The 21,777-nt window shown below is 49.5% G+C and overlaps 1 protein-coding gene across 2 annotated transcripts in view; it reads left to right on the top strand.

The window, feature by feature from the left end:
• C8H1orf226 (chromosome 8 C1orf226 homolog) overlaps positions 1–21,777 on the top strand; it is a 272,104-nt gene that overhangs the window by 38,191 nt on the left and 212,136 nt on the right. For both annotated transcript variants that reach the window (XM_034667243.1, XM_034667244.1), the window contains exon 2: positions 12,991–13,062. In XM_034667243.1, coding sequence (XP_034523134.1) covers positions 12,991–13,062 — 72 coding nt within the window. The remainder of the gene's footprint in view (positions 1–12,990; positions 13,063–21,777) is intronic.

Below are 21,777 nucleotides of genomic sequence, written 5' to 3'. Positions count from 1 at the left end.
AGTTCCTGGCAACTGCTTATCTACTTTTTGTTTCTATGGATTTGCCTGTTGTGGACATTTCCTATAATGTGTAGTCTTCTGTGACTCGCCTCTTTCACTTGGCCTAATGTTGAAGTTTATCCATGCTGTAGCATGTGTCAGCACTCCATTCCTTTTCTTCTTCTTCATCTTCATCATCATAAATGGTTATGCCCCATTTTCTGTGTGCATTCATGCGTTGTTTGACATGTGGGATTTTTCCATTTTGGGGGCTGTTATGCACAATGTGGCTATGAGCATTCATGGACAAGTTTTTGGAGGGTGCACACCTAGCAGTGGAAATGCTGGTTCCTGTGTTAACTCTGTTTCACTTTTTGAGGAACTGCCAAACTGTTTTCCAAAGTGGCCGCAGTATTTATTTTTACAGCAATGTATGAGGATTCCAATTTCTCCATATCCTCATTAACACTTGTTATTTTGGGGCTTATTTTAGCCATCCTAGTGGGTGTGAAGTGTATCTCATTGTAGTGTTGACTTGCAGTTCCCTAATGACTCATGATTCAGCATTTTTTCATGTGCTTATTGGCCATTTATCTTTTTGGGAGAAATGTCTATTCATAGCCTTTGTCCTTTTTTTAATGCGGGTTGATTTTTTTTTTAAAGATTTTATTTATTTATGTGACAGAGAGACAGCCAGCGAGAGAAGGAACACAGCAGGGGAGTGGGAGAGGAAGAAGCAGGCTCCCAGCGGAGGAGCCCGATGTGGGACTCCATCCCAGAACGCCGGGATCACGCCCTGAGCCGAAGGCAGACGCCTAACGACTGCGCTACCCAGGCGCCCCTATGCGGGTTGATTTTTATTGTTGAGTTGTAAGAGTTCTATTCTGGATGAGAGTCCCTTCTCAGATATGACTTACAAATATTTTCTCCCATTACAAGTGTTCTTAAGTCCAGTTTATTTTTCTTCTGTTTGTGCGTTTTGTGCCCTAGGAAACCTAAGCCCGATCTAAGCTCATCAAGATTTACTCCTATGGTTTCTTCTAAGAATTTTGTAGTTTTAACACTTAGATGTGTGCTATATTTTGAGTTAACTGTATGTAATAGTGTGTGGTAGGAAAGAACTTCTTTTGCGTTTGGATATTTAGTTGTCTCAGCACCATTGTTGGAAAGACCATCTTTTTTCCTCCAGTGAATTGTCTTGACACTCTTGTCAAAAATCAGTTGGCCATAGAGTTAAGGATTTATTTCTGGACTCTTGATTTTAGTCCGTTGATTCATATGTCCAGTTTTATATCGGTACCACACTGTATTGATTACTGTAATTATGTAGTGATTTCTGAAATTGGGAAGTCTGAGTCCTACAACTTTGTTCTTTTCCAAGATTGTTTTGGCTGTTCTGGATCCCTTGGATTTCCACATGAATTTTTAGGATTGGCTTGTTGATTTCTGCAAGAAAAACCGATTGGATTTTGTGATACTGTAATGCAATAAATATGCATTTGGTTCCTGCTTGCAGACCCAGAGCTCCTAAAAACACTTGAAATTTCCTGAAGGATAAGGGTGAGAAGAACATCTTTTGTTGTTCATAAGAAGCCTCCTTCAACCTTACTGTGAGCTGATGGTAATGAAGTGACTTAGTGGGCCCCTAGAAGCTTCAGCATGGGGGCTGCTTGGGAGAGAGGCACCAACCATGTGATTGGAAGGTTGGAACTTGGAGCCCCACTTCCTGACCTTAGGGGAAGGGAGCAGGGCTAGAGATTGAATTCAGTCTCAATGGCCAGTGACTAAATTAGGCCTGTGTAGTGGAACCTCCATAAAAACCGTAAGCAATGGGCTTGGAGAGCTCCTAAGTCGGTTAACACATTGAGGTGTTGGCAGGGTAGCCTGCCCAGAGAGGCTACCCGGAGCTCTCTGCCCCTTCCCACCCACCTGTGTCCCTCTTTTTCTGGCTGTTGACTTGTGTCCTTTATAATAATTTGGTAATGGTAACTTAAGTGTTTCCCTGAGTTCTGTGAGCTGTTAAAGCAAATTATTGGACCTGTGAGGGGATCACAGGAATCCCTGACTTATAGATGGTTGATCAGAAGTATGGGGGGCTCAGGACTTCTGACCAGTGTCTGAAGGTGGGGAGCAGTTTGGTGGGGCTGAACTCTTAACCTGTGGGCATGTGCTAACTCTGGGTACTGAGTGTCAGAATTGAGCAAATTGTTAGGGCACCTAGTTGGTATTTGCAGAGAGCCGGAGAATTAGTTGGTGTGGAAGATCCACACATTTGATGTAAGAAGTGCTAGTTGGTAAACAGGTTATAGATTCTAGTAGGTTGCATTGAATTTGTAGGTCGGTTGGGGAGTGTTTCCATCTTAAGTCTTCCCATCCATGAACATGGAAAGTCTTCCTGCTGATTTAGGTCGTCTTGAATTTTGCAGAGGTGTTTTTTAATCTTTAGAGTATAGCTCTTGTGCTCTTTTGTTAAGTTTATTCCTAAGTATTTTATTTCTTGGATGCTATTATAAATGGAATTTTTTTTTTTTTTAAAAGATTTTATTTATTTATTTGACAGAGATAGAGACAGACAGCCAGCGAGAGAGGGAATAGAAGCAGGGGGAGCAAGGAGAGGAAGAAGCAGGCTCACAGCAGGAGCCTGATGTGGGGCTCGATCCCAGAACGCTGGGATCACGCCCTGAGCCAAAGGCAGATGCTTAACCATTGTGCCACCCAGGCGCCCCTGGAATTGTTTTCTTAATTTCATTTTTTAAAAAAGATTTTATTTCTATGCCAGTGAGAGCGAGCGAGCGAGAGTGCGCATGCGTGTGCAAGCAGAGGGAGCATCAGGTAGAGGGAGAAGTAGGCTGCCTGCTGAGCAAGGAGCCTGATGTGGGACTCAATCCCAGGACCCTGTGATCATGACCTGAGCCGAAGGCAGACGCCCAACTGACTGAGCCGCCCAGGCAACCCTCTTAATTTCACTTTTAACTCCTCCACTGACTCTGACTCTGAGTGACTCTAACTGACTCTGACTCTGACTCTGACTGACTTTGACTCTGTGTGTGTGTGTGTGTGTGTGTGTGTGTATGTGTGTGTATGTACGTATTCCTTAGGATTTCTAATGTACAAGATCATGTCATCTATGAATAGGTAGTTTGGCTGCTGCTTTTCAAACCTGGATGCCTTTTATTTCTTTTTCTTGCCTGATTGGCTGGCTAGTACTCCCAGATCATGTTGAATAGAAGTGATAAGGGCAGACCTCCTTGACATGGTCCGGATCTTAGGGGGAAAAACATTCAGTCTTTCACCCTTAAGCATGATGATAGCTGTGGTTCATTTGTTGGTTTATTGCCCTTTATTAGGTGGAGGAAGTTTCCTATTGCTCATAGTTTGAGTATTTTCATCATGAAAGGATATTGGATTTTATCAAATACTTCTTGTCTGTTGGGTTGACTGAATGGCCTTTGATCTTTATTTTATTAAGCGGTATGTTAACTGTCCTATGTTTAGCCAACCTTACATTCTTGGGATAAATCACACTTGGCCACCGTGTATAATCCTTTTTATAGGTTGGTGGATTTGTCTTGCTAGTACTTTCTTGAGGATTTGGGACAGTTATTGTTAAAGGCAGAAGCATATATAGCCTGTTGTTACCATTCTTGCCGTTAACAGTGTAGGATGCATTCAATTCTAAAATCAGCCTCAAGGACTCATAAGGCATAATAGTAATCTGGAGCCTGTTTTCACTGCCGTAGGACTTACACAGTAAATGATGTATTTAATGGTTATTCTGAATCCTGAAGAAATGTGTTGAGTTCTAACTCACAGACTCTCAGTTGTTAGGGCAGAGTATGATATATTTTAGGATGATTTTACTCAAGACTATTCAAAATAGAGAAACGTTGGGTATTTCAACGGGGTACCTGCCAGTTATCTGGAAGTTTTACTCAATTGTGGGGTTTCATTCTGTGATGCTGATAAACGATGAGTGGGTTAGAACTTTTGCATCCCTGGCTCTGGGAAGGTCACGGCTCAGTCAGTAGGGAGGGAAATGTGGCCAGGTGCTTACCTCAAACCGCTCCTACCCGGTGAGGAGCCACTCCTGCTGCAGGGGTGAGGGAGTTTATCAGCTGTCCATGCGGCCTAGTCACACTCTGTTCCTAGCATTCACCCCTCCCCTCCTCACTCCTGTTTGAGCCTGTGGGACTGAATTCTTGGTTCCACCTTCCATTGACTCCATGGCATTTGGATCACCTTTTGCTTTGTCCAGTCATTAGTCTGTGAGAATCCTAGAGGCGATTATTGTAAAGCCATGAATTCTGTATCTTCAACGCCTTGTTGGCCCATAAAGCAAGAATGTGATGATACAAAGAATATCCTGTCTTTATGTGGTATTTTTTATAAAAGATTTTATTCGACAGAGAGCAAGAGTGAGAGAGATCACAGAGAGAGAGGGAGAAGCAGGCTCCCCACTGAGCAGAGTCTGACACGGGACTCGATCCCAGGACCCCAAGATCATGACCTGAGCCGAAGGCAGACGCTTCACCGACTGAGCCCCCCAGGCACGCCGGTTATGTGGTATTTTAGAAACTATGGAACTTTCATCTGCGTTATCTACTTTTGATTCTTAGGACAACCCGGATGTTGAGGCAGTGCATATACCGGCCGTGTTCCCAGGAGGAAACCAAGGCTTGGAGAGGTTAAATACTCAGAATTCAGCTGGTACCGAATGTTGGTGCTGCCCCAGGGTGAATGCCTGTGTTCTTTGTGTGGAGAATCGAGGGATCTCTTTCCAGCATCATCTCTGGGGTCTTCTCTGTTTCCACAGTTCCATTCCCAAAGTCCTTCGATGAATCCGAGAGTGAGCCCTTGGCTTTTTACCCTTGCCCTGCGGTGGTTCCTTGTTTTTTGAGCTCCCGACCATTCGGGTGCCGGTACACAGGCCTCCGCATCTAGCTCCACCTGAGTTCAAGGTCATGAACCAGGCCTTGGTGGAACACAGACTGTCACCCTGCCGCTGTATCGGGTGGGGGGGGGGCGGTGTGTGGTAGCGAGATGCACGTTGGTTCTGATCCTGCCACTCACAGCTGTGATTCGATTCTCTCTGAGCCCCAGTTTTGCCTTCTGTAAAATGAAGGTTTGGATCAAATGGCCCTTTATGGCCACTTCAGCTCTGTCCTTGGAGTCTGACTTTTCCTCTGATCTTGTGGTATTTGTTCATCTTCCCATTCCTGGTTTACCTGGTTGTTTCACAGGTGTTGACTTAATTATCACATAGCCTGGGTCAGCGTTTCGCTTTGCTGTCACCATGTCCCCCTTGTCCTTTTTTATCCCCCCAGAGGAGAAGTAAGCCACGGGCCAAGAAAGCCTCCCACATGGACAGGGTAGAACGTGCTTCCTGGCCTCTGCCGCTCGCCTGCCTCTGTGACGCGAGCCAGATTTTCATGTGGGCTGAGGCTTTCATTCAGGAGCTGGTAGTTGAAAGACCAGAACATTTTTTTCTGTCTTACTGCTTTTTCTCGCCCCTTTGCCCAGATCCTTCAGATCCTCATAATAAAGCGAAATAATCGGGCCAACCCATCCAAGCTTTTGCTAATGAACTAAAAGAACCCAAAGAGCCTCTCCGTGGGCTCGCTGGATGGTTCAGTCCGACCCTCTGTCCCGTGCGGAGGGGAGGGGCGCATGGCATTAGCATAAAGACAAGTCACCACAATGATTTTGCACCCAGCCCCTTCATGTGAGGAGCAGGAAGGATTCTGCTGTGATCTCCGGCACATTCATCGGCCCCCGCTGAGCCCCTGATCAATAGTGACACAGTCACGTCAGATGGCCCTCAAATAGTACTTCCTTTTTTGGATGGGCTGGGAGAGAGGAAGAAATATAAATGCCTCTTTCCTCTTAGACTACAAATAAATAAAGATGTGGTGTGCAGCTGCATTTCAAGCATTTTGGAAGCTTTTCTGTGTGTGTGTGTGTGTGTGTGTGTGTGTGTATAGGGAGAGGAGGGCTGGGGAACCTGCCCTGAGGCGGCTTCTGCCTTGGTGCCGTCAGGGGTGAGGACACTGGTAAATGTCCATACGGGGACTTCTAAGTTCCCATGCCCCTCCCGCACACCTCCACACCTGGAGAGCACAGAGCAGGCTGCAGAAGTGGGGCCGTGACACCCGGAGGCGACGTTTTTCCTCCCCTCCCCCAGAGCGGTTAGTAGAAGGTCATTGGCTGAGTGTGTGCCCTGGAATCTGGGGCCGAGCTGCCAGCAGTTAATGCTGCTTTGTTCGATGCTAAATGAGGCGAGAACTTTCACCCAGGTCACATTCATAATCCCGCTCAGCAGGATGCTCAGCTGGGCACCAAGAGCCGTTTTTGGAGGCGGGGAGGAACTTTCCCGTTGGAGCGGTGGTGCCGGCCTGGAGCGGGCCGAGTGGGCTGCTTGGCCCCAGGTCTGTGGCTTGGGCAGCTCCCCGAACGGGCGTGGGCTGCTCTCGCCCCCTCCTGCACTCGGCAGACACTTGAGTGCTACTCTGCCGGGCCCTGTTCTGAGGGCTGGGGAGATGGGGACGGAGAGGGCAAGGTGCTGACCCTGCAGGAGCTCCCGTTCCCCTGTGGGAGGCCGGTGAGGACCGTGTGGGTGAGGCACACCCCGCAACTGCAGACCGCGTAAAATGCCGGGAAGGAAACCAAAGGGCGAATGGGAAAAAGGGCTTGGGTGGGTCATAGTGACGGACGTTTAGGAAGGACTGGCAGGATACCCTGCTAAGTACCGTTTACATGCTCCTCTTTCACTGTTCTTTGTGATGTCTTCTTGGACATGCTTCCTAAGGTTCCTTTTGGATTTGAAGTCCTCTGTTCTATGATTCTAAGTTTTTATTTTTCTTAAATTTTTAAAGATTTTATTTGAGAGAGTCAGGGGAGAGGGGCAGAGGGAGAGGGAGAAGCAGACTTTCCAATGAGCAGGGAGCCCAATATGGGGCTCGGTCCCAGGACTCAGAGATCATGACCCGAGCCAAAGGCAGGTGCTTAACCGACTGAGCCACCCAGCAGCCCCTGATTCTAAGTTTTTAGACAGTATCAAGACAGGATTGGTTAAGGGACTAGTTCAGATGGGGCCCCCCCCCCCCGGTGGTTTCTAGATTCCAGCAGGGTATCAGACTGCTTGGGTATGTTTTTGAGAAGAGGACGCAGTGGGGCCAGGAAACCGGGGGGTGAGGGGGAGGATATGAGAAGGTAGGCAGGGTGACAGAACAGAAGCCAGGCTGGATTTGGACCTGAAAGGAGAGCACCTGCCCAGATGTAGGCAAGGAGGTCAGGAGCTGGGGAGACCTAGCCCTTCCTCTGTGTTCTGCTGTCTGCTTTGGGCCTCACTGCCCTTCTCTGACAGGAGGGGCTTCCTCCTGAATGTCACCTGGCGTTTGCCGTGGCCTGGGGCTGTTTAACTACATGGTTTTCAAAGAGAAGATCAGAGCTGGGAAGGCAGAATCTAGGGACCTTTACATTGTACCCCTTTATGGGGGCCCTTGTCTTTTGCCCCCAGGAAAACATAGCCCTGTGGCCTTTCCCTGTGGCCTTGCCCATGCTGGCCAGTCAGTAGGGCTTTAACAGACCTTTGACACAAGATTCTGCTATTCTCCTCTGAAGAGTGTTCGTTTTTGTTCTCCATGATGGTTAATGTGGTTGGTCCTAAGTCCTAAATCTGCCACTCCTGGGGTGGGCCGCTGCCACCTTCTCCTGGGCTCCTTGGAATCTCCCATGCAAATGTGTCGTTCGGAGGTCACCCACGGGTCTGGCTAGGGTTGACATGATTCGGGGGTCACCCTGGAGGACCCCCTTCTGTTGGCGATTTCTGCCCCCCATTCTCTGGTTCCTTTGGCTGTCCCATCTCTGGTGTCCTGACCCCACAGGCTGTCTGGGCTTCTGGGCCCGAGCTCTAGCCAGCTGGAGCTGTGCAAACCACACAAACCAAGCCTCGTGTGGGGCAGTCGCTGCGTTTCACGGCTGATTCCCTGCCAAGCCCTGCCTGTTGTCGGTCTCTCTCCAGTGCCTGCAAGCTTATTTTTATGACTTCAAGTAACAGGCTTCATGTTTTAGGGTTACAGAACAATTGGGAGGCAAAGACCAAGTTCCCATATACCCCTTACTGCCTCCGCACCCTCCACCCCCCATACACACGTGGTTTCCCCTCATCTTGCATTAGGGCGGTGCATTGGTTACGACTGAGTCAATACTGATACTGATACGTCGTTACTAACATCCTACTTGGTGTTTCAGTTCACTCCTTGTACGTTCTCCGCAAAGCTTTTTTTTTTTTTTTTTAATCTCACCCAGACTTGATATTTATTGCTTGTTGGAGGCCTAGTCCCATGATACAGTTCCTCCAATGTTATCAGAGGCAGAATCATCTGATACATTTATTTTTGACTCATATATCAGTTTTGTGTATGTGATTCTTTTTTTTTTTTTTTTTTTTTTTAAGTCTCTGGAAATAGTTGACAGAAACCTTGTAAATTAAAGGGAGTTCCTGGAGAAGGTGATGGCAGAATGTCTAACAAGTCCATGGGTGGCTGCTAGGTCTTGCTGCTTTTTAGTGCTGTGATTCACGGACCAGAAGACCCTACACACAGGGCAGTTTATCAGTGTCTCTAGGAGTTAATCTCCAGAAAGTGGAAGCAAGAAAATGAAAGTAATTTCAGGAGGTATTAATTTACCACCAAGGCTGAGGTTGTCGAGAAACTTACAAAAAATACCCGAAGTCCTTTGGTTTAACCTTATTTGCAGCTACCTCCTGCTTATCTGAAAGATGAAGCCGCAGATAAGACGAACACCGGTGATCTTGTATCTTGATTACCTGCTACAAAGTGCATCTTCCTTCTAATAAGTTTTTTTTTTCTTCTTCTTGATGCTGATGAAAAAGAAGTAGGCCTGGATATTTTAAAACTACTTTATTCTCCCCTCAAGCTCTGTGGTGGTAGTTCTGAATAGCAGCCCTATGAGATGCCCCGCAGCAGGGATTCCTACAGAATCCTGCAGAAGCCTTACAGAATGCCAGGTGGCTAAGAATCCACCGACAGAAAGGTCTGATGTACTTCATCCCAGGGTAAGCCAGGAATGGCGTGTGCTGCCGGAGGAGCACCTGGGTCCAGCTCAGGTGCCGGCACGGAAGTCAGGTGAGTTTATAGAATCACAGTGGGGGCACCCCACGGGCTGGGCTGGCTGATGGGAGGAAGCTGGCCGCTGCCTCTGATGCTGGGGCACCAGTCAGAGTCCAGGGCTCAGGCCTCTCCTGCCCCTCCTTGGAGCGCGGGGGTGAATATGTTCCTCCTTGGAGGATTCCGGCCAGGTAGTCGCGTTTCACCAGTGATGAGGAAGTTCTGTATGCAGCCATGTGTTGAGGACCATGGATGGTGGAGGACTGGGGAGAGAGGGCAGAAGAGGAGCGTTCCATGTACAGGGAAGGGCACATGTAGAGAGGCCTTTCACAACAACGAAGGGGCCGGTGGTGTGAGAGGAAGCCGTGCGGTGTAGGCCACACGGGCAGTGGGAGCCACGCCGAGGACTCTGATGGGTCTCTTCAGAGCAGTTGGCAGCAAGCGGGTGGGATTCTTAAGGGGTGATGCAAGAGCGTTTGCATTGGAGAATGCTCACTCTGACAGCCTCGTGGGGAGGGGTTGGAGGGGCCCTGGGGACAGTGGAGAGAACGGTGAGGGGACACTGTGTAGATGAAGTCAGAAGGAAGGGTTTTGTGGGATGAGGTAGTGGCAGTGTGGGAGGGAGAAGTGGGGAAGCTTGTTGCAGGATGACCCCCAGCTTTCAGGCTTGAACGACCGACCCGTGGATGTTCTGGGGGCTGGTAATCAAGACGAGGAAGCCCCGGTGAGGAGCACGGTGTGGGCGATGGGGAGAGAGAGCACGAGTTTCCTTTCTGGAAACAATTCGATTCCTGGGCATGGAACCGACCTGCCTGTGTTGCCATAGGAGCCTCGGCACCCAGGGTCCAGCAGGAGAGGCAGAGAGAGGGGATGCCGTTTCTGAGCGAGAACCTGTCACTGTGTGTCAGCCTTTGGCCGAAGGCAGGATTTTGCCTGATAGCTGCAGGAGGTGACAGAAGCCAGGATCTTGAAAGGCTGTTAGCTCGGCAGGTGGATGGGATTCAGGCCTGGGAGCCAACTTCCCAAAGTAGTGTGGGGAGCCTCTGTCCCATTCACCCCAGAAATGATGGCAAGCTTGGCCATGGAAGTTGAGCAGTTGTAAGGACCAGCCTCTAGCAGGTGGGTCTGGGCCCGGACTGGGTCCTGCACTCACTCTGTCTCAAGATCAAGAACCCGATGGACTGCAGTCCGTTGTGGAGGTGGTCATGCTTTGTGCTTGACACAGGTGGTTGTGAGGTCACACTTGCCCCTACGGCAGCACTGACTTTCCGGACTGGTTTTGCCCCGAGGAGAGGGCTTTCTGACCTCCCCCTGCTCCCCTGGCACTGTGCTCCTGCCTTGTGACTCATGTCGTTAGTGTGACTATCTAGCTTTTGACTAGATATGGACCTGAACCATGCCTTAGGTTTCCTTTTAATCTGTTTGACCCTGAGGGCATCTCTTGTGGGTTGCCTGCTCTGGACGGATTCTCAGAAAGGCAGATTTAGGGCTTCACAGTTGGGAAGGAAGGCAGTCCAGTGTGGGTGTGCATGGTGTGAATGGACTTAAGCTCTGAGTATGTGCAGTGAGTGTGAGAGGAGTGTGTGTGTGGGGCCTGTGTACATGTGGCACGTGTAGTGTGTGAGCACATGTGCGTGTGAAAGTGTAGGGTGTGTGCGAACACGCGTACCAGCATGGGGGGTGGCGGATGGAGTGGGGGAGGCCCTAACAGGTGGAGAGTTTGGGTGTTCTCGTGTGAGCTCCTTTTAAGGAAACCTGTCCAAAGCCAGAAAGCCACCTCTCCTCTCTCTCCTCCTCCCTGCACCTCATGTTTCCTGACTGCTTCGGAGTTCTCTGCCCAGCAGCCTCCTTTCTGCAGGGGGAGAGATGGGCTGGGTGGAGGTAGCAGGGTGGGGATAGGTCCCCTCTGGGCATTTGTGTTCCGGCTCCGGAGTGGATCTCACTGGGCAGCAGGCCCTCCTGCTGTGGCAGGGGTCAGTGTGGGGGGACAGTCCAGGCTCAACTGTAACGAGTGACCTTGCTAGGTCTTGAGGTCCTGGCTCTCACATGATGACTGAGGGAACATGAGCCCCTGAAGGTCTGAGTGCTCGGAGTTCAGGGCAGGAGCCTCCAGGTGTGCAGGGCCCGGGACGCTATAGAAACTGCCGGAGCTCCTGGGAAGTTGGGCAGTCATAACCCCAGGCCTCGTGTCATTCTGGAATGTGTCGGTCACAGACATGCTGAATGATGCCGCAGGGCTCTAGCAGAACTCGGAGGGGAGAACCCCCAACCATGTTTAAATCCGACCACACTCTTCGATCCAGGGGGCTTCATGTACCCGAGCGAGTTGCCAGGTGCTTTATCCACCGGTACACTGCTCCTTCATGCTGTGGTGGGGCTGTCGGCCTTGGGCCCAGAGGGCAGTGCGCTCACGGCTTACCCCTGGCTGCTGGGGTTGTGCCTCAGGGTATGAGCACAGAATGGATCACTCCCTGGGGGAAATCCTTTGCAGTATTTAGCTTTTGGAACCTTCCGTACTGGGGCTAGCCTTAGCTCCAAATTTCAGAAAGAACTTTCTCTTCCTGTAACCATAGGAAATACGGGCTGTCTTCTTATCTTTTATGAATGCAGTCTTTGCTTAGGTAGACTTTTAAGTTATTTTGGGTCTGTTAATTTCTAGGACATCCCTCAGGCTATTTTATGTAATCCGAATGTAAAAGGGAAGGCAGACCTAGTAGGTCAGTATGGAACAGGTTGGCGTATATGGAGAACTGATATTGTATGTGCTTAAAAGATGTCCCCCCTCTTTTCTTGTTTCATCCTACTAAGGAATGATCTCAAGGTATTTCTGTACTTCTGATCTTGCAATCTTACTTGTAGAAGTCCAACCTACAGAGCTCCTTGGATGAGCTCCGAGCTCTGTAGATGATGGGGTCATGGAAGCAGTGTTGTTACTCGTGACAGAGGGTAGGTGTCTGTCAGGGGAGCCATCACAGGTCATGTGCCGTCATATATGCATTGGCAGAGCAAAATGTCCAAGTTGTATTTAGAGTAAACAAAAACAAACCCAACATGCAGAACAATGTGAAGAGTGAAACTTTTTTATGTATAATAAATTCCTTTGTGTCTGTGAATGTATGTGTCCATCAGTGCACAGTAAGAGGTGTCAAACTATCAAGGGGGGGGAACTTAATTCTTTTGCTCTGTGTATTTCTGCTTTATTTGAATAGTGTACTATGAGGAAGTATCTGTATATTAAACATTGACCTCAGTGTCATTTGGTTTTAAAAATAACTCAAAAGTTTTAGGAGATTAATTTTTTTTTTTTTTAGAAGATTGTATTTTAAAGATATAATTAGTGTGTTCCTTTCCTCCAGTTAGGAGCTTAGTCAAGTGTATGAGGTCTCTATAACATCCAGGGCTAACTCACTGAAATGCCATTAATTGAAAAAAACAAAAACAAAAACAAACCAACATATATTCCTTTTTGAGGGGGGCAGGATGCTGTAATATAAACAAAGCATCTTTGTGTAAGAGATTTATACCTTCTGTCATTTGATCTTTCCCCAAATCCCATTTTACCAAAGAGACAAAGGCAAAGTACCCTGCCCCAAGGACAGCAGTGGGGGATTGAGCGCGCCCAAGTCTTCCGGACTCAGGAGCCTGCTCAGTGGAGCGCCGGGCTCCACCGCGTTTCTGATCAGGAGCCAGATGGAAGAGGAAGCAGTGGTCTCTTGTTTAGTTCTTTATGAAGTTAGAAGTCGTCCCCGAACAAGACGCCCCTTTGGCTCTTTCCTCCTCTGCAAAAGAGAGAGCTTAACTGGATGTCCTCCTCCTGCTAACATTCTGTGAGCCGACACCCTCGCCACCCTCTTCTCACTGAGTGCTTGCTTCCTCCCTGCAGTACGTCGGAAGCCTGGATGTGCCGAGGCCCAACAGCAGAGTGGAGATCGTGGCTGCCATGCGCCGGATCCGGGTGAGTGGCTGGAGAGGGGGCTGTGTGGAGTCAGACCCCAGCATCTTCGTTGTCGGCCCTTTGGATGGTGCTGGGGGTACCGGCGTGGGTGGCTGCACCCACGGCAAACCCCAGACCCTGCTCCGTGTAGTCTCCAGGGAAGCCGTTCTGAGTTGGGTGATTGATCTTGATTAAAGGCTAAGGTTAAGATGGATGTGATGGCTGGAGGGACACTCTGCTCCCCCCTTTCCTGGCCTGTTGCTTCTGAAACGGAGATGCACGTAGCTTGAGGGCGTGTGCGGTCTGCTGGGGAGTGAGTGAGAATGGTGAAGGATCTTTAGTTATTCAGATTTTAGGGAAAATGTTTGAGAATTAGTTGCTAATTGGCTCAAAGCATTAAAAAAGTAAAGCAATTTACTATGGTATATAAGAAGGTTGACTTGTATTTTTAAGAACAAATGTGGAATTTCAGGCAAAATTTCCGTGGTCCATTGCTTTAGGCTCCGAAAGTGTGTACGTTCTCCTCTGTCTAGCATTTTGGGGATCTTTTAGCAGAGTCTGGTAAACATTCCAGCCTGTTGCTTTCTGACTCTGATACACAGAGCAGGGATTGAACAAGAATTAAGTTGTCTTCTGATCACAGTGAAGGAATTTATCCGTGTGGTCTGCATTGAAATAGAAGCTGCTTTAAAATTGTACATTTCGAAGGTAGGTTTGGGATTGGTCGAATGGAATTTGCAGGACTTTTTGGAGAGAATGGGTGTTGGAGGTGGCTGGATCGGTCATCCTGGGTGTAGCCTGGTTTGGGCTCTTTGCCTCCAGAAGAATCTACTACCTAAATGGAGAAACTATAGCAGATGTTGGGAGCTTCAGTTGGCTTTTGCCAATTTTATTTCCAGCCAGTTCATCCCATCCACAGAAACCCCAGTTCAGCGTCAGCAGTTTGGGGAAGAAAATTAGTATGTTTGCTCCTGTTTCTCTGAGCAGTCCATTAGCTTATTAAAATAACTTTTTCGGGGTGGCTGGGTGGCTCAGTCAGTTAGGCGTCTGACTCTTGATCTTAGCTCAGGTCTTGATCTCAGGGTCGTGAGTTCAAGCCCTGCATTGGGCTCCATTATGGGTGTGGAGCCCACTTCAAAAAAAACAAAACAAAACAAAAAAACCAACTAAAGTTAACTTTTTCACTGCCTTGATCCTCCCAGTCCTTAAGCATTTTTTAAGTTGAATTTGTCGAAACGATTAAAAAAAAATGCCGTTTTTCATCGATGTGGGAGTTGCTTCAAAGCCCTTACACATGGGTTCGTTCAGTGGTCACAGCAAGTTGTGGAGTGTGGGGGGGGTCTTGTTACCCTCATTTTTGAGATTAAACTGAAGCTCGGAGGGGTTGTGAGGGGTCACCGTGTCTAGGAAGTGGTGGGCATGTGGCCTGAGTGCAGTACCCCACTTGGTCTCAAGAGCCCACGTGAGATCCTTCGTCCCTGTGGCTTCAGGCTTGCCATTCAGTGTATCCCAGGCCTCTCCTCTTTTCTTCCTTCGCCTTCCCGCTCAGATAGAGAGCACAGCAGCCTTGACAAGGGGGTGTTGGGTGGGGCTTCCCGTGGCTGGGTTGGCCACCTGCTCTCACCGAGCTTGGCACTGTTGCAGCTATGAGGGGCTGGACCTGGGGCTGGCCTGTCCTTGGGGTTTCACCAGAAACGTCCCTCTTTTCTTCATATTTGACTAAGACACAGGAAATACATTGTTATTAATACCCTTATCATAATTAGAGTCATATCACTGTTAATATTAGCTGTCAGGAGTGATACTACGTGTCAGGTACTTCAGTTGGCCTTTTAGTGTAGAAAATAATTTATTATCTATTATTTGCAACTGCTCTAGACAAGGTGAGGATAGTGTCATGTTTTGTAGGTGGGGAGGCTAAGTAAGTTGTTCTAGGTCCCACCCAGCACGGTGCTGCCCCCTCTGGGACCCGGCTCTTTGACGCTGATGTGGGTGATGTGGGCCCAGTTGGTGAACCAAAGGGTTGGGACATGGAACTTCCCCAGTGAGGGAGTGCAGACAGAAGCACCGCTTTGTAGAAGGAACAGAGCTTACCTGTGCGGAAAACCTCTCCTCAAAGCTGTGGAGGGCTGGGGTGTCTGGCAGGACTGGTCATGCCCTGGGAGCTGGGGGCCTGCGGGGCTGGAGCGGCCCCGTCTCCCCTGCCCTCGTCACCTGTTAGCCCGCGTGGCCCTGCGCCAGGAGCTCCTGTCCCTGTGACCTGCTTCCAGTGCTTAATGAGCAAGCAGCTCATTAAATTAGAGGGAGAAATACATTGGCCAGAAAGCTGCTTGGTCTGGCTGGCCGGGCCCTTGTTTAGACGGGCCGCCATAACAGCGAGCGCTCTGGCTGTGTGTTTTACTCCGAAACCCCCAATTCACTGCTCGGTCCAGGCTGCTGTTTTCTCTGCCTCTCTCCCTTTCAAGAGCTGTTTTGGCTGTAATTACAGTTGTCAAGAACCAAGGCCTGGGATTTCTGTGTAAAGGACTATTCCTGACTTTCTTTGTATGTGGCCTGGTGCCAGGCCAACGCTGGGCAGGACACTTTGGGGATTGGGTGGCTGGATGCTCTTGCAGATTCGAAGATGCAGGCCTCCCAGCGTGGCCAGCACAGAGGGCTGGACCTCCGAGAAGCTGCTGTGATAAGGATCACGGTGTCTTACATCTGGGGGCCTTGCCAAACCCTTTACGTGCTCGTTTCCCCAATCTCTCCGGTGCTCTGCACGGGATGGAGGGTGGGGCAGTGCACACAGAAGGAAGCCCACAGAAGGAGAAGTGGCTGGCCGGAGGGGGGCCACGTTCATCCTCAGGGCTGGGGCCACAGCAGGTGTATTGGCCCTTCTTCCTTCCTCAGTTCCCCACTGTGGTGTGGACTCTGCACTGAATATGTGGACTTTGTTGATTTGTTGTTGTTTTTAAAGATTTTATTTATTTATTTATTGAGAGAGAGAGAGAGAAAGCATGAGTGGGGTGAGGGGCAGAGGGAGAGGGAGAAGCAGACTCCCTGCTGAGCAGGGAGCCAGATGTGGAGCTCGAGCCCAAGTTGCTGGGATCATGACCTGAGCCGAAGGCAGACGCTTAACCAATTGAGCCACGCAGATGCCCCGACTGTGTTGATTTGACCCGTGTTCTTCATCTTCTTCCCTCCCCTCCCCCTGCTGCCCCCCCCCCCCAGTCTATTTCTCATTTGTTCTCTGGCTGTATAGATTTTCTTTTAAAATTTATGTTCCCTGTTTTGGGTATTTTTTTTTTTCTTTTTCCGATTATAATGTACTTTCAAGATTTTTAAAATGTTTAAAAAACACAACATTAAATGTGACCATTTTTAAATGTGGAGTTCAGTGCTGGTGTTCACATCGTGCCATGATCTTTCCAAAACTTCTTCCTCTTGCATAACAAACTCTGTATGAAGCACCAGTTCTCTTTCCCTCTTCCCCCAGCCCTTGGCAACCACCTTTATATTCTGGTTTCTATGATTTTGGCTGCTTAGATACCTCATAAATGGAATCCTACTGTATTTGTCATTTTGTGACTGGCTTAATTCATTTAGCATAATATCCTTGAGGTTCATCTCTGCTGTGGCATGTGACAGGATTTCCTTCCTTTATGAGACTGTGTACTAGTCAATTGTATGTATATAATTAACACATTTTCTTTATTCATTCATCTGTTGATGGGCACTTGGGTCTCTTCTCCCTTTTGGCTTTTATGAATAATGCTGCAGTGAACATGGATGTGCAAATATCTCTTTGAGATCCTGCTTTGAATTCTTTTGGCTCTATACCCAGATATGGGATAGCCGAATTATATGGCAATTCTATTTTTAATGTTTTGTATTTTCTTCCATAATGGTTGTATCATTTAAAATTCTCACCCATGGTACACAAGGGTTTCAAGATTTCTTTCTTTCTTTTTTTTTTTTTTTGGTAATGTGTGCCTTCTTGATCCTGGATCTTTAAATAGATGGGCTTCCTTTTCTGGAAAGGATCTGTTGGGGTGGGAAGCACTAAGCATGGGGGGGGGTTCTTCGGGGGGGGGTCAGGAAGCAGAGCATTCACAGTGGATTGCCAGGCTGCCTGCTGTCACCAAGGCTTGCTGGCCGAACTGCCCCATGCCAGGGCATGGGGGGTTCCTTGTACTTCTGAGGACTGGGTTTGGGGTTGTGAATATCTGTAGCTTCAGTGTCACACCGTTCTTGGTACGAGGTGGCACCTACGTGGAGTGAGTCATCAGGACTTCTTAGAAGATCTCTCCTGAGTGTAACCTTTCACCTTCTGCTTCTCTGCTGCTCCCCAAGTAGAGCCCCTTCCAGCCTGCCCTGGTCCCTGGTGTCCTCTGCCTGGGCATACAGCCCTAGCTTAGGCTCCTGGTGGGCAGGGTTGGCCTGCTCCCAGGGCAGGGTGTTTAATGAGTGCCTGAGACCCGGCAGGTGGCAGAGGAAGACTCGAGGAGCAGGAGAGCCAGCCCCACTTTGCTGGGGAAGGGTGTTGAGTGCTTCCTTTTGCTCTTTCACTCGAGCGTTATTTAGAACTCCTCCATTTACAACTTAATCCTGCATTCGCATATATTTGATCGCTCTGCGTGTTCCTGGTTGCTCTCCTGTGTGAGAAGTAGGCAGATGGGGCAGACGAGGAGGACGGGGACACCTGGCTCAGTGTCTACCAGCATGACGTACGTGAGTCCGTTCATTCCTCCATTCTGCAGCTATTTCTTGAGCTTTGCTAACATCCGAATATTCTGTTAGGTGCTGGTATTTGGCCGTGGACGAGACAAGCACACGAATAACTGTCTAGGTTATTAGGCGAGGGGCAAGAAGTTAGGAAGTGTGTAACTGGAGATCTAGCCCAGTTTGAGGAAACAGGGAGGACTTGCTATTGCTTCCGTAACAAATCACCACAAACTTACTGGTTTAAAACCACACAGACTCATTAGCTTATGGTCCTGGAGGTCAGAAATTTGAAATGCATCATGGGGGCTAGACTGAGAAGTCTCACCGGGCTCTGTTACTTCTGGAGGCTTTAGGAATCTGTTCCTTGCCTTTTCTGGCTTCCAGAGGCTGCCCACGGTGCTTGTCTTGTGTTCTCATCACTGACCTCTGCTTCCATCTCCACACCCTCTCCTCTGACTCTGACCCTCCTGCCTCCCTCTTACAAGGGCCCTTGTGATGACGCTGGGCCCCCTGCATTGTCCAGGATAATCTTCCTATCTTTTGATTCTTACATCTGTAAAGTCCTTTTTGCCACATACGCTAACAATCCCAGGGTCCAGGAGTTAGCATGTGGACATCTATGGGGGCCTGTTCAGTCAATCCCACCTGCCTTGCTTGTGGTCTACGAGGGAGGAGAAGCAAGTGTGGGAGCCCAGACCAACCCAGCAGGCCTTCTGATTCTGGCCCTGGTCCTTTCCCCACCCTGCCCGCTGCCTGGTGTGGGGATTCGCATGTTACCCTCTGATCCCTGGAGCAGCCCAGGCAGGAGGGAAGCTTATACTCCCCGGAAGCACTGGATGATTGTCCTGCTTGTTGTCTACCAACGATCCCGGTGTCCAAGCAGGTGCCAGTTGGAAGGAGAGGAGAGAGGAGGGGATACGGACCACCCTCCCCCAGCTGAGCAGCTTGAGAACCGTCAACAGAGTTGAGAGAAGTTCTGTGTGAGCCCAGGGTTGGTTTGGTTTGAACTGGGGCTGCTTGCTTGAAGGTTTCTGGTGGAAGGGGAGGAAGGGTGGGTCCGGCCTGCTGGCTTTGCACTGCCGTGCCTGCTGTGTGTGGAGGGGAATGTAGCAGGCAAATATTTGCTGTGATTTGCATGTCTTTTGTTCCCAGTGTGATCACCAGTCCCTGTCCCTGCCCTTTTTAGCTTCCCTGGGAAAGCGCACTGTGCAGTTAGAGCTCTCAGTGACGACTAGTGAGAGTTGGGGTGTGAGTCTTCTTGATAGAAGGTGTAACCGTTAATCTCCGCTTCCTCGCTTATAAGAGGGAGAGGATGAGACTTCATGTCTCGTCGGTGCTGTTGTCAAATCTGGGATAATGCATGAAAAGATACTTTGTAACCCATAAAGGGCTGTTTATATTCATCTGTATCATTTTTATACCTTCCTTTGGGTTTCAAAGCATTTTGTAAATGCAGATAAACACCCCAAGAGACACCGTGTGGCATCATGTAAGTCCTTTTAAGGGCCAGTGTTGTCTTACAGATTTCAGTGCGAACCTCACTTCCTTGGGGAGGGCCCCCCCCCAGGTCATTTTGTCCCTCCCTGCGTTCTTGGGCACCTCATCCCTCTCTTTGCAGCACTTGAGTGACTTTTCAGGCTGTCAGCATGACAGCCTGTGCTCAGTAGACTTAACTTGACTGACTGAGAAAATTAATCTTCGATGATAACCATGTGAGCATTAGGCAGTGAAACGCAGGGAGGTTCTGGTGGGGGGGTGGTGGGAAGGAGGAATGCTGTGGGCTCCGGTGTGGCACCTGCTGTTCCGTGACTTCCTCACCTTTGGAACCACCTGTAGCTTCTAGAAGGGGAGCCTCAGGAGGGGAAGGAGAGAGGCATCTTGCTGGGGCTTTGGTGCGGGGAAAGGGGACAGACAGCTGTCCTTGTGGCCAAAGACCAGATTTCTGGCTGTGAAAAGACCAAGGGACGGATCCCTGCCATAGAAACGTGACACAGCCTAATGGAAGCTAGTGTAGCCTGGACCCGCAGCCGCGTGTGTGCTTGCGTCCAGATGCGCTGGGGATGGCTGGTCTCCTGTTGAGGCTTCTCTGGCTGTGGGCTGGATGAACTCTCGGCCACGCTGTGAACAGCTTTCACGGGGGTCCTGTGTGGAATCAGAGTTTTCTGTCTAGTGGTGACTCGATTTCTCAAATGTGGCTGCTCAGGCATAGGCTTGGGTAGGTGGCCTTGAACAAAATGGCTGGTGACCAGGAAGTGGCTAAGCCCTCCCTTCTCCCATAGCTCCCTTCTGGTATTGCTGACTCTTCCAGAACCTTTTCTCAAGGGGAGAAAACCCCCAATGTGAAATGGCCCTGGATGCTGTCTTGGGAGAATATCCGGTCCTGGGCGGGCTGGCAGGCTATATGGGCAGTGTCAGCCCTTGCGAGGGCCTCCTGTCCCTGCCGCCTTTCCTCCCCGTTGCTGCCAGTAAGCCACGGCATCCCATCCCCCTGTGCATAACCCTCTCCCTGTGAGGTTTCCCGCAGCATCACATGTTCCTTTGTCAGTACTCCTTTTCCTTCTCAAGTTCAGGGCTGGCACGTCTACCTCGGAACAGCTTAGGTGGCAACGCAGACCCCTCTCTCGTTACCTTAGTATGGCCCTGTGATTCCCCATGGCTGCCGTAACCGATTATTGTAAATGTACAGGCCTAACACAATTCAAGTTTATTGTCTGAAAGTTCTGGAGGTCAAAATTTTGAAATGGGGCTTAAATCAAGGAGTTGGCAGGGCTGCTTTCCTTCTTGAGGCCCTAGGAGAGAATCTGTGCCCTTACTTTCCCAGCTTCTAGAGGCTGCCTAAATTCCTGGGCCCCGGACCCCCTGCCATCTTCCGAGCCAGCAGTCCCGGCCCTGTGACCTCTGCTCTGACCTTCCTTCCTTCCCCTTCCCATCACCGGGACCCTTGTCAGTACATGGGCCTCTCCTTCCTGTCCTCCCCTAACGATCCAGGTTCATCTCCCCATCTCAGAGCCTGTAATTGAAGGACAGGGCGGAGCCCCCTTTGCCTTGTAAGGGTAACACACTCACAGGGTTTGGAGATCAGGTCGGGGACCTCATGGGGTGGGGGTGTCCCCGTTCTGCCCCCTACGATGGGATCAGAGTGTTGGGCTTTCGTATCAGAGATTGGAAAGATCCCACCCCTTCACTGAGGTGCTCTAGTGTGGGGCCAGGACACCGTCTGCTCAAATCCTGTCCTTCTGTTTGCTGCCTGAATGACGGGAAAAGTTTCTTACCGCGTTGGCCTTTGTTAATAATCAGTGAAACTGGGATGTCATCCTGGCAGATGCATCTTGCAGTCACATATGTGTTTGTAAAGCACTGAGCAAAGCCCAGCATGTATTGTGCTCCATAAATAATAGTTCCTTCCCCTCCTTTTTTTTTTTTGAAAGATTTATTTATTTTAGAGAGGTGGGGGGGAGGGGCAGCGGGAGAGGGAGAGAGAGAATCTCCACCAGACTCCCCACCGAGTGCAGAGCCCAGCCTGGGCCTTGATTCCAGGACCCTGAGAGCATGACCTGAGCTGAAATCAAGAGTTAGATGCTCAACCAACTGCACCAGCCAGGCGCCCCCTTCCCCTCCTTCCGAACTAGTGTGTATCAGGCAGGGACAGTGGGGTCAGAAAACCATGCAGGTTGGCTGCTGGACACACACAGGTAGCCAGGCAAGGTTCGCTATTAAAGACCCATCAGCTTTGTGTATCAGTTACTTTTTTCCTTCCTCTGTAGATGAGGGCTTCTCAGAAGGGGTTCCGTGGCACTCTTGGCATCTATAAGCATGTTCTCCAGGGTCTGAGAATCCTCTGGAAGAATTTTAAAATTCGGTGTTTTCATTTGATCCTGGTAAAGTCACCTAAGCCTGTTCCGGGTTGTCGGAGGGCTGCCCTCTGCCTTGTGCCGTGAACTGATTCACCATCCCCAGTGGTGTTTGTCTGCCGGTGTTGGCACCAAGCACTTCGTCCGTGATTGTCACGCACTGTAGAGAAAGAAAAGT

The sequence above is a fragment of the Ailuropoda melanoleuca genome, chromosome 8 (genome assembly GCF_002007445.2).
Source record: "Ailuropoda melanoleuca isolate Jingjing chromosome 8, ASM200744v2, whole genome shotgun sequence".
NCBI classification, from domain to species: Eukaryota; Metazoa; Chordata; class Mammalia; order Carnivora; family Ursidae; genus Ailuropoda; species Ailuropoda melanoleuca.
The sequence above is the reverse complement of the archived record's forward strand: the minus strand, read 5'-3'. Positions and strand labels throughout refer to the sequence as shown.